Source organism: Borostomias antarcticus, assembly GCF_949987555.1.
Source record: "Borostomias antarcticus genome assembly, chromosome: 2".
Taxonomy (NCBI): Eukaryota; Metazoa; Chordata; class Actinopteri; order Stomiiformes; family Stomiidae; genus Borostomias; species Borostomias antarcticus.
Window position 1 is genome coordinate 460,659 of NC_140235.1, and position 11,280 is coordinate 471,938.

Sequence of the window (11,280 nt, forward strand, 5' to 3'; positions counted from 1 at the left end):
CAGACGTATGATTGATTACATTTCCAAATGACTGAAGGAACACTTGCCTGACAGCCCTGACTGGATTCCTCCACAGTACACAGTGCAGTTCTGTGGACTAGACTGATTCACCACATCTTCAAACCTCAGCTGCTTCAAGCCATCTGACAGAGACAAGTCACAGACCGATGACAAACGGATTTCTACTGTAGCTCATCAACACCTTGTGGGTGAGGTAACGTATTCAGACTCACTGTCTTGCACACTCTTGGGTGCTGGCGGCTTGCGGGTCGCCCAGTTGGTTCTGATCTGGCGTCCTCCCAGCCACTGTCCCCCCATGTGAACGATGGCGTTCTCTGCATCCTGCAAGTAGACAAGAAAAAGCTTCCAATCCAGATAATACACAATCATACAAGTTACTTGAAAGCTACTGTACCATCTGAGTTAAATATTCAACAGTATATAGCCATGTTTCTTTTGAATTAAAGATTGCACTAAAAACTCACAATAAGATGGCCATCTAATAACACAATAAGGTGACTAGATTAATCATTAAACTATCATATTTATATATATTTTTTAAATCTAATTTGATCAAATTTAATCTAATGAAAATAGGATAGTAAACAGAAATAGAAATAACCTTCATTTTGTGTTCCTGCACTGGAGCTTACCAGTTTGTTATAGAAGGAGACAAATCCATACCCCTTAGATTTCCCCGTAGTCATGTCCTTCACCACGCGGGCGTCCCTAGGAGGACAGATCACACATCAGAGCGCTCGGGATCACACGCGTCACACCAACAAGGAACCACACACACGGACAAGGCTCTACATCCGGCTACATCAACACAGCTACCTTCACACTAAACTGACAACTGGTAATACTCCAAAGCAAAACAGCATTTAAAAACAAAAAGTACATAGACATGCAACCTACACTGTTGAATTAACTGTTCTTCATAGTCCTTTGCAATCCCTGTCATTAAATAGAGCAGCAAATATTGTTCAATCTTCACACTGAGATTACTGTCTGGAATCATCACATGAGAAACAACAGTTTTAATGGATTACCATGCATTCCTATCAGCTGCTGGCAGTGATTAGCCTACCAATAGAAATATATCAAAATATCAAAGAGAAAAAAAGGAATTAAAAGGCATACATGGCCTGTTAACAGATTTCTTTATTTTTCCTGGTCAATTCTTTACCACCAAGTTTGGGGAGCTGCAAATTTTGAAAAATTGACATTTTCAGAATTTTAGGAGAGGAGCATTTAAGCTATCAACAATACTAAGCAAATCAAAATGAGACAATTTACATCGGCTAAATGTTAAAAGGAATACCAGGATAGTGGAGTCTGATATGCTAAAGAAGTCATGTTAACACAAGTGATCTGCAATAAATAGAAATGCAAAGAAATAGAATAGATGGGTAGAAAACTCTACATCTGAGTTTCCAGTGAGCAAGTTCCTTGCTGTAAGCCTTCAAGCTCCTGTCCAATCCTATGAGCATGTCTGTAAAATAACCAGAGTGCTATTACTTCACTGAGACGCACAACTAGGGAGAGCTGAACGCTGGTCAGGATTACACATACATGCCTGAACTGCCGTTGCCAATTGGACATTCAAAACAACTTACCATTTCCTAAATATATTAAAAGACCAAAAATAGAAGTATGGTAACAAACGGCATGAGACTCGTTATCGTTTATCCACTCCAGTATCACTAACTAACATATTTGTAGTTTCATAATTTTTTGGGAAAATTAAACGTCATACACTTTGACACACATTACACAGCCTTGTTAACCATGAATGCTTCTATGATTTCAAATGGGCAACCTACTGTCCTAAAAGGTCAAATACACAACGTACTGTCCTAAAAGGTCAAATACACAAGTCACTGTGCCCAGCTGAAGTGAAATATTGAAGTAAATAACTTACGAGATTTTCCCAAAAGGGGCAAAAGCAGCTTTCACATCCTCTGTGGTGATCTCAGGACTCAGATCACCCACAAAAACATGGAAATGATCTGAAACCAGCAAGAAGACAAGTCAACCCCCACTCCAGCACAGCAGCACAGATCTGAGGGGATCGGACAGATTACAGTAATACAGTGATCATTTCAGTAATACAGTGATCATTACAGTAATACAGTGATCATTTCACTGTAGCGATCTTAAAGGCAGAAACCACTACAATATTGCTTTCACCTGTCAAATCCATAAAGCTTAAGCTCCACAAGTGCCTTATTGCTTTCAGGGCTGATCTGGGACCAGCCAACCCTTTGCATGATTTTGTAAGATACAGTAACAAGTTGGTAAAAACTTACTGGATGTGTCTTTCTTCTGGCTACTTGGAGTGGTGGCCCAATTTACCTTGACTTCCTAGAGATAAAACATTTCATATTTCATAACATTTCAAGACACATCCAGACATTTTATTTCCCCGAAAACCAGTGACAAGAGTAAAAAAAGCAAGTCAGAGTGCAGAGAACCTGTCTCACCTCACAGTTCATGTCAGAGTGGACAAATTACCTTTCCTAAAATCTTCCTCCCGTTCATGGCTGCCAGAGCGGCCGCAGCGTCTCTGTGCTCAAAGAACTCCACAAAGCAATACGGGTCGTTGCTCGTATGCTGCAAAACAGAAAACCCCACAGAAGAGTTCACCCTCCTGCTATCGGGTTGCTGAGAAGAAAGCCAGGAGAGGATATTATAGCCAAGCGCATGGTGCTCTTCATCTCCACACACGCTCATGAGAGGAGAAGCTAGTTCATCAACCCACCAGGAGGGGCGTCTCACTCATGAATGCTAGGGGTGTGGACCATGGACCCCTCTGATATCAGGGAGAATGGATAACATTAGGTCATCATTACATTAGGAAACCACCCTTGCTTTCTCTCTGTATCTAATACTACAATGAAGTTGAGGACACCAGGCCCTTCATTTTGAATAATGTTACACGTGATAGATGCATGTTATGTGAAATTATGAATATTAAAGTATTATAAATATTAAGTGGATGGTACAATCACTGATGTAGAAAGCGTATCTTGTAAGTGTGCAATTATGACAAATGGATGCCAGCACAGTGTATCAAGTATTTCATGTTTTCAAAAGGAGAGGAGTGAGAGGAAGTTATGTAATGCTTATATGTTATATATTATAACTATGACGTAGAAAACAAGTAAATGGTAAATGGACTGCACTTATATAGCACTTTTATCCAAAGCGCTTTACAATGAATGCCTCTCATTCACCCACATTCACACACAGCTGCCATGCAAGGTGCTAGCCTGCTCATTGGGGGTTCGGTGTCCTGCCCAAGGACACTTCAACATCAGGAGGAGCCGGGAGTCAGGAAGAGCCGGGATTCGAACCGCTGACCCTATGATCATCGGACGACCCGACCCGCTCTCCCTCCTGAGCTACAGCCGCCCCCAACAAGGCAATTAAGACACATATTGATTGACACTTAAATATCTGACTTAAGTTAATTGGCACAAACTTGTTTCTAGTTCCACAGTTGCAGTTGTTCTTACCTCAGTGATCATTTTACAACTTTTGCAAGGTCCTATCTGAGTGAACAGCTGGAGGATCAAGATTTCAGTGACATCTCTGGAAAGGTTACCCACATATCTGAGAAGGGAAGAAAGAAACATGGCGACAAATTAGTTCATTTCACTTCACTTGTAAAAGGTTAAAATGAGGTTATCTTATCTAACATAGCTGCTAACAACCTGCTAACTCAAGCTAGCTTCCTTCAGCCTAAACAGAGGGTTAGAGCTTGGCTAGTGCTAGGAAGCTAGCGTGGCTAGTGCTAGGAAGCTAGCTAGCTAACATAATATGCTCATTTTACCCAACCCAGTTAGGAGGATACCCTTGGACATGTAGCTAGCTCACATGCTAACCTTTGTTTCTCTGATATCGAGGTTGTTATTGCATGATAACACTAGCTTGCTTGCTAACTGACGTTAGCTATGTTACTGGGTTACTGTCAGGGTGACAGCTAGCATTAGCTTTGACAGCTAGCATTAGCTTTGACAGCTAGCATTAGCTTAGCTAGCTAGCAATAGCTTTGACAGCTAGCATTAGCTTTGACAGCTAGCATTAGCTTTGCTAGCTACCTTACTTCCCAGTCGTGTTGTGGTCTCTACTCACAGGGTTTTGGGATGGCTTTCGTCTTCCATGCTCACACGGAGAAACGTGTCACTAAGTCGACTATTCTGCCAAAATAATAACTATCTAGGAAGGCCAGATGATTGTTTCTGAGAAGCTAGTCCAGCCAGCTAATAGAAAATGGCGCAAATCAGACGGTAGGGAAACAGACGACGAATGCGCATGCGCAATTGCGCATGTTCAGAGCTTGGAATTAGATTCAACACAATTATTACCTCCTATAATCGATATAACATTTAGACACGCACAACTGTGACATGAAATAAGTTCAGAAATCACGAATAGGTTTATAATAGGCGTTGGGGATAGGACTATATGCAACAATTGAATAAATCATTGAGGCAGTCTCCAGGGAGACACTAGAAGCTATAAGATATCGTGTAATTATTTATTATTCGCGATATAATCAATATGTAGGGCTTCTATCAAAGTGTTAAGCATTTGAAGACAGACTGTGTTGAGTATTATGCATTCAAAGCGATATGAGGGAGCAAGACAACGTCCACAAATAGCTGGAACTTTCTGAACCTTGAGTCAGTAGACTAGTGTCTGTGCGCATTTAGATCAGAACAACCAAACTGATTATACAGTATAGCATATTATACAGTACTATACAGTATTATACTGATTATACAGTATAGTATTTAACGTGTTGTAGGCCTATTTATCTTCTCAAGGATCAGCCTACAACTTTCCCGAACATCGATCGGGCTATTTCGAGAATCTTCCAGGCCAGCCCACTGTCACACGTCACCGCAAGGGTTCTTTAAAGGGTCCTCTCTACTGTATAAAATGGCACAATATTTAGGGTGGAAGAGTATGAACAGCATGAAGACACAGTCACCGATGGTAGCAATGTCTAATAGCGATGCTTTACCCCTTGGATGGGAAATCAAAATTGACCCACAGACAGGATGGCCTTTTTTTGTGGATCACAATAATCGCACAACAACCTGGAATGACCCAAGACACGATCTCAGAAAGGTAAGATATCTCACAAAATAAGGTTTAAAAAATACAATATTGAATGTAGACCTGTGAAACCTGTGTGTGATACGACGGCTGCTTCAGGTGGGCTTGCGGATAGTCACTACCACGCGTCTTGGATAGCCTAATAGTGGCAATATTTATTCACGGGTTCACATAGAGTTTATTTATATATAGGCTATCTAATCTCAGCAAATATAACCTAGGGTGTCACTGTCAGTTCTAGATCTTACCAGGCAGAATGTTTTCCGAGCACCCCCACCCCCACTCGCGACTTTATAATAAGGGGTTAATAAAATGGGTTGCCCGTTAGATTCTTGTGTTATGATTAAGGGTTACTGAATTGTAGTTGACGCACTGCAGTCGTGTGTAAAGCCATGTCTGCGATGTTTTGACACCTACATAATATTTATTTTAAGCTTTGAGGGCACCGCGTTTGTTCATTTCGTCTTTATACCCGTTGCTCAAACTTTTCCTTACAAGGGATTCCAGGCGGGGTGACGCGGGTCCATCTGTCAGAGCGCCTATTCTATTGCGCACAGGATAGTTCGAGAAAGACGTTTTGATTTGTAATTAATACAACGACATTTCCTTTAATTACTGTAAAATACGTCAACAGAAGGTAGCAGAGCTGAGAAGCTGCCAGTTGGCATCTTGCATGAGGAAGATCAACACTTGCTGTTGTCCAAACTTAGTGTCAGAAGAATCTGCTGGAAAGACACAGCTGTCGGGGGATAAATTGGTGCAATGCTGGCAGAGTAGGCTACAGTCTCCATGCTAAAATGGCAGAGGGCAAAGGGTCGTCCAAAGCAAATGTAGGACTAGTTGAGGTACCTCAAACAAGCATTCATGAGGAAAAATATCAAAAATTCCTTTTATTAGGCTAATTTTTCTTTCCTTGTTTTTCATGATAAGCCCATACATACATGTGTTGAAGACTTGTTAATTGTTTTCAAATCTTCCTGCTCCTGGCACCTTTATTTCTTGTGCCACAAATAAATGGTAGACAGTGTCTGAGTCCATTTAATTATGAGGAACGTCCCACATTAGAACCCCACACGTTTCTGGTTTCGATCCACATCATACCTCAGTATGAAGGCATCAGACAACCAGGGAGCAGTTGTCCTGTCAGCCTGAGAGTGAAGATGGGTCCACCTGTTGCCAGGTTTAAAGGCCTATAGCCTTGTAAGCATTCAGTGGCTGTAGGCCTTAACTGTAGGTGCCAGCAATCAATCCACCTTCTCTTTGATATTAAAGGGACATGTGGCAGTAAGTCTGCAGACTGGACAGTCTTGAATTAGTTAACTACAAGTTCACTGTTATTCTGTTATTCAGAGGGCTAAAACAGAATGTGTTATTGTCAACATACACAGTAGGTTGACAATAGAATATGGTGGGACTGCGGTTTGCTGTCATTGACAGGTGTCTCGCTCAGATGCTCTGTGGCAGGGGGACTCAAATACAAATCCTAAAGGTCCACACATTTGGATTGACAATTTCCCAACCGCCCAATGGGATCAAGGGAAGCCCACATGTGTGGAAAACCTCCAAATCTGGCAACACTGCCAATGCCAACCGCTCAAAACCTCCCAATCTGGCCACCCTGTCAACGCCAACCCCTCCCGGCAGAGGACATTCCAGAAAGCAGAGAATTTTGACTCGTTGAGTCGCGGCGATGTCTCTGAAATAATACAATGAAAAGTGTAATTTGCTCAGAGTTCGGAGACAGTTGTAGTTCGGTCCGGATCCGGACCGGAGTCCGGACTTTGAGGATGGATGCTCTATGGGTTGTTATGGTGACGAGTGACGAATCCGACCATCTATAATTCGACTGTTCAAAATACCTGTAGATGTTGATGATACTAAGTGAATTCATGATGCAGAGTATTGCACACCAGACCAATAATGTATATCAGTGTCTAGCACTAGTATTGACTTATTCCAACTGGCACATCTGTTAGGATTTGCATAATGTTTCCTCCGCATGTGGTCAGGGAGGTGATATGCTTGATGCCGCTCATATTTCACCTACCTACGGTATTGTTTTCAGTCTGTTGTAATAGACTGAACAAATGCTTCCTCTCCCAGTAACCTCTCTTATCTCTGCAATACGTTCTGGATGTACTTCAGCTTCCCTCTCTTTCTTCTAGAATGTTGACTATGTTTATATGTTTATTTTTTTTATGACAGACGTGATCATAATCCTTACCTTTCTGTTTAGGGTTTATGTAAGAGGTTACAACACTGGTAACAGTGACTGTCCTACGTTTGTACCAATTCTGTCTCAGGTCAGCCAGTTCTCCCCCAACAGCCCCGCTGGTCCTTCAGAGCCAAGCCCTCAGGAGACGCAGAAGACATACGTGAGGGAGGTGAAGCACCCCACGCTCCGCCAGGGCTACATCCCTATCCCCATCTTCCATGAGGGGGCGGAGCTCCGGCAGCAGCAGCAGCCAAGCTTTTCCTACATCCAGCCGGCTGCTGTACAGAATATTCGGAAGGAAGAAGGGCGAGCGCCTTCCCCTACTACCACACTCCACTGTAGACCCAGATCTCCTTTAATGAGTCCATCAGAAAGCTGTCCCTCAGAGCCCTACAAGTCCTGCTCTCCTGTTTCACAAGGACCTGAGGTGAGATTCAAGCACAAATAATGAAAACAAATGGAGACCGTATCCGTCCTGTGTGTGTTAATGTTTGACCTTGGAATCAAATGAAACCCCCACCGTTGAGCCTATTTCTGATACTACACACAAGCCTCTGACGCTCATTGGTCCCGCCCCCCCCCCCCCACAGGTCCATAATGCCCCCTATCACCAGCCCCCCCGGCCCAGCAGCACAGGGCTTCAGGCAGGCTACATCCCCATCCCAGTGATCCATGAGGGGGCTACAAGTCAACCACAAGCACCAGTCAACCCGTCTCTCTACTCCGCACGCATGCCTTACTCGGAACCCCAGAACCCCTTCCATCGCCTGCAGCCAGAGGAGTGGAGCGGTCATCGCGGGGCCACCCCCCCGCCGCGGGATCGAGGCTCCCCAAGCCTGCCTCCCCAGCACCGCGATGCGACCCCTATCCACCTCCCCGCCCACATGAGGAGCCAGTCTCCTATCATAGCACAGGTCTTAGCGGAAAGACCACAGGTAATCTCTCATCACTTCCTCTATGGATGACAACAGCACGACTCCTCACAAATGTTAGACTTCCAAATTTACCAAAGAAAGTAAGAGTCTGCACACTGTAGCTCCCATTAACATTATTTATGGACAAAAAATATATAGAACTTGACTATGAAATTGTCTAAAGCTGAAACTCTAGGGTCCTTCCTGTATATGTTGGACATGCATATTGTAATTTTGCTTATGGATGCTTTTTTGATACTTCAAATGCACTTAGCCACTAGTAACTGATTTAGGATGACTTTAGTGTTTTCTAAGATACAGTGGAATTTTTGAACATGATGTATAATATGTATGTATAAGATATGCACCATAGATTCTTTTTTTTTGTGAACTGTACCAGGAGTCAGGTGACCCTGTTACTTAGCACAATGGGTTTCACCTGTCTAAAGAAAAGGGGTTAATTGTCTATCCTATTAGGGTCATGTGACCCTCAGATACCATATAAATGTTTGGTGTGGCTATGTTTATTCAGTTGTCTGAGGAAGAGCGTTGTCGCTCGAAACGTCACAATCTTAATGGGATCTACAGTGTGCGGACTCTTACTTTCTGTGGTACATATGCTTTTTTAGTCCAGCACCTGCCTTATTAATTATTTTGAGATGTGCGCAACCCACTTCAGACTTCCAAATTTGACATGAGTCAAATCAGTGGAGCTTTTCTAGTCCAATTACAGTATTATACCAGGATTATAACAAGTTCATAGACTGGTTAATTGATTGATTTCCCCTCTTATTTCCCAGGTTCAGCACCAGGTCTCACTGAGGGAATCACCTCACAAAGTGGAGATGGGGGAGCCGAGCTACGAGTCCAGACCTGAGAACACTACTTTCCTCCCGACCGTGCAGAGAGAGGACGACACGCCAAAGCCTCAGCAACCAGATCAGCCTCCCCAGACGCAGCCTTCTCAAGAGCTCCAACAACCACAGCCCTTCCAAGAGCCTCAAGAGTCCCAGCAGCCTCAAGAGCTCCAACAACCCCAGCAGTTCCCACAGCCTCAAGAGTCCCAGCAGCCTCAAGAGTCCCAGCAGCCTCACGAGCTCCATCAACCCCAGCAGTTCCCACAGCCTCCCCAGCCTCAACAATTCCAACAATCACAACCACTACAGCCGCCCCAGCAACCACTACAGTCGCCACAGCAACCACTACAGTCGCCACAGCCTCAACAACCGGAACATCCGCAACAATCTCAGCCGTCACATCAGCCGCAACAGTTTCATCAGCAGCCACAGCAAACGTCAAACATCACGGTCCAGATCCCCCCAAAACCAGAGCCTGAGGCGTGTGTGGACGCTCCCCCAGATGCCCCGCCTCCTGAAGAAGAGAACGAGCCCGCCGCTCAGTGTCCGAGTCACCCGGGTTTGGCCAAAGTGCAAAAGATAGTGGAGAGAGTGGCGAAACTAGAACGGGAAGTCAGATGCTTTGATGGGAAGAAAAATGATAAGAGGTACTTACTGCTGGAGGAGCTGCTGACCAAAGAGCTTCTAGCGCTGGACTCAGTGGATCCAGAGGGTCGACTCGACGTGCGGCAGACGAGACGCGACGGAGTCCGGAAGGTCCAGAACATTCTGGATGAGCTGGAACAACTGGACGAGCGGCAAGCTGGGTCAGCTGAGTGTCCGATGGAGGGGAACAGCCCAGTACAGAAGGGGGAGCCCAGCATGATAAGCCAGGCGGATGTGGAGATGGCCAGGGAGATATCCTAGTTACTGACTGCACAGCTTTACAGCCCAAAGGAAAGGAAAAGGTGGCTCCAGCTCCCAAGTCCTTATTTCTACTACAGATATCAGTGAACTCAAAAAATGCATGTGTTCATTAACAGTATTGGTATTCTCTGGCATTCACCACATATGTGATAGTAACTGAGTGCAATCATGTATTCAATGATGTTAAGCCAATGTTGCTGCCTTTTTCTCTGTGCCAATGTCCTTGTAAGACCGTTGTCATCAAGGGGTTAGAGAGAGTTCTTGCAAAATGGAGATTAAATAAGAGGCCTTTATTGATAAGAAAGGAAAATAAGTGTTTTATTTTTTTGGATCTCTATACTATGTACTTGGTAGTTGCCTTTTGCCTGTTGGACCATGTGACGTGTGAAGCTTTTTAACACATTTGGTGAAACAAGTAGCCTACTGCTCTGAACATCAGTGCATCTGTCCAATCTGTTTAAGAAAGGGCTGTTGTTTGAGGTGTCAGATGTTTCCCTCCTATTTCAAATGTATAACTGTACTTATTTACCTCCGAGCCTCATGGGACACGTGTTTATTATGGCCGTCCAATCAGGGGAAGTCGTTCAAAGTGCCACATAATCTTGGTTTTTCACTGCACCTTTTCAATTTCACCCTTTTTAATACATGTGTGTATTTTGTTTGCTATTGTTGTTCAGTTGCAGCTTTTAGGTGTATTTACCTCTTTGCTGTTTTGGCACTTATTTGATCATTCGTGGAAAGTAACATGTTGAAATCACAGAAATGATCAAGCCCTCATGTACTTCTCAACAAATGAGATTGTTTGAATGATAATTTCTCTAGCAACCCATAATAACATCAATATTTTTCTAGAAACAACGTTTACGCTTTGTGAATGTAAGAGTTTGTGAAGGCTATGCCAGAAATGGATGTGAGCTGTATATCTCACATGAGATGTGAGACCATATGAGCGCCTGCTGCTAATTAACACAATTCAAAAGGCTTCAGAATGTACATGAAACTAGCATCGTATCCTATCACAGTTTGTGAGTTGCAGGTTGTTGCAGTGTTGAAAGTTTGGGGTCACGTTGGTTGCAAATAAAATGTTTTTGACATTGTCTCTGTGAGTAATTTATAATGGTCTACATGGAGTGCATCTTAAAAATCATAATTCTACATTATTTTTGTTGTATTGTATTGATTTGTATTGATTTTATTTATTTTTAAGACAGGGACAAGGTACATTAGACATTTACCCTATAGAATAGGGAGAGATGCA

The 11,280-nt window shown here is 43.4% G+C and overlaps 2 protein-coding genes across 2 annotated transcripts in view; one reads left to right on the forward strand and one right to left on the reverse strand.

The window, feature by feature from the left end:
* The window catches only part of tial1 (TIA1 cytotoxic granule-associated RNA binding protein-like 1), a 9,535-nt gene extending 5,249 nt beyond the window's left edge, over positions 1 to 4,286 (reverse strand). The window contains 8 exon segments of the mRNA XM_084457160.1: positions 48 to 143; positions 234 to 342; positions 654 to 729; positions 1,925 to 2,012; positions 2,313 to 2,367; positions 2,518 to 2,616; positions 3,522 to 3,618; positions 4,141 to 4,286. Of these exon segments, the coding sequence (XP_084313286.1) occupies positions 48 to 143; positions 234 to 342; positions 654 to 729; positions 1,925 to 2,012; positions 2,313 to 2,367; positions 2,518 to 2,616; positions 3,522 to 3,618; positions 4,141 to 4,169 (649 nt within the window). The 5' untranslated portion in view covers positions 4,170 to 4,286.
* Positions 4,287 to 4,950: 664 nt separating this feature from the next.
* Positions 4,951 to 10,022, forward strand: bag3 (BCL2 associated athanogene 3; the record flags this gene model as incomplete). The annotated part of the gene is made up of 4 exons (XM_084461360.1): positions 4,951 to 5,142; positions 7,434 to 7,772; positions 7,936 to 8,280; positions 9,060 to 10,022. 4 exons carry the CDS (start codon positions 4,951 to 4,953, stop codon positions 10,020 to 10,022), a joined length of 1,839 nt encoding a protein of 612 aa, XP_084317486.1.
* Between the last annotated feature and the right edge of the window lie 1,258 nt (positions 10,023 to 11,280).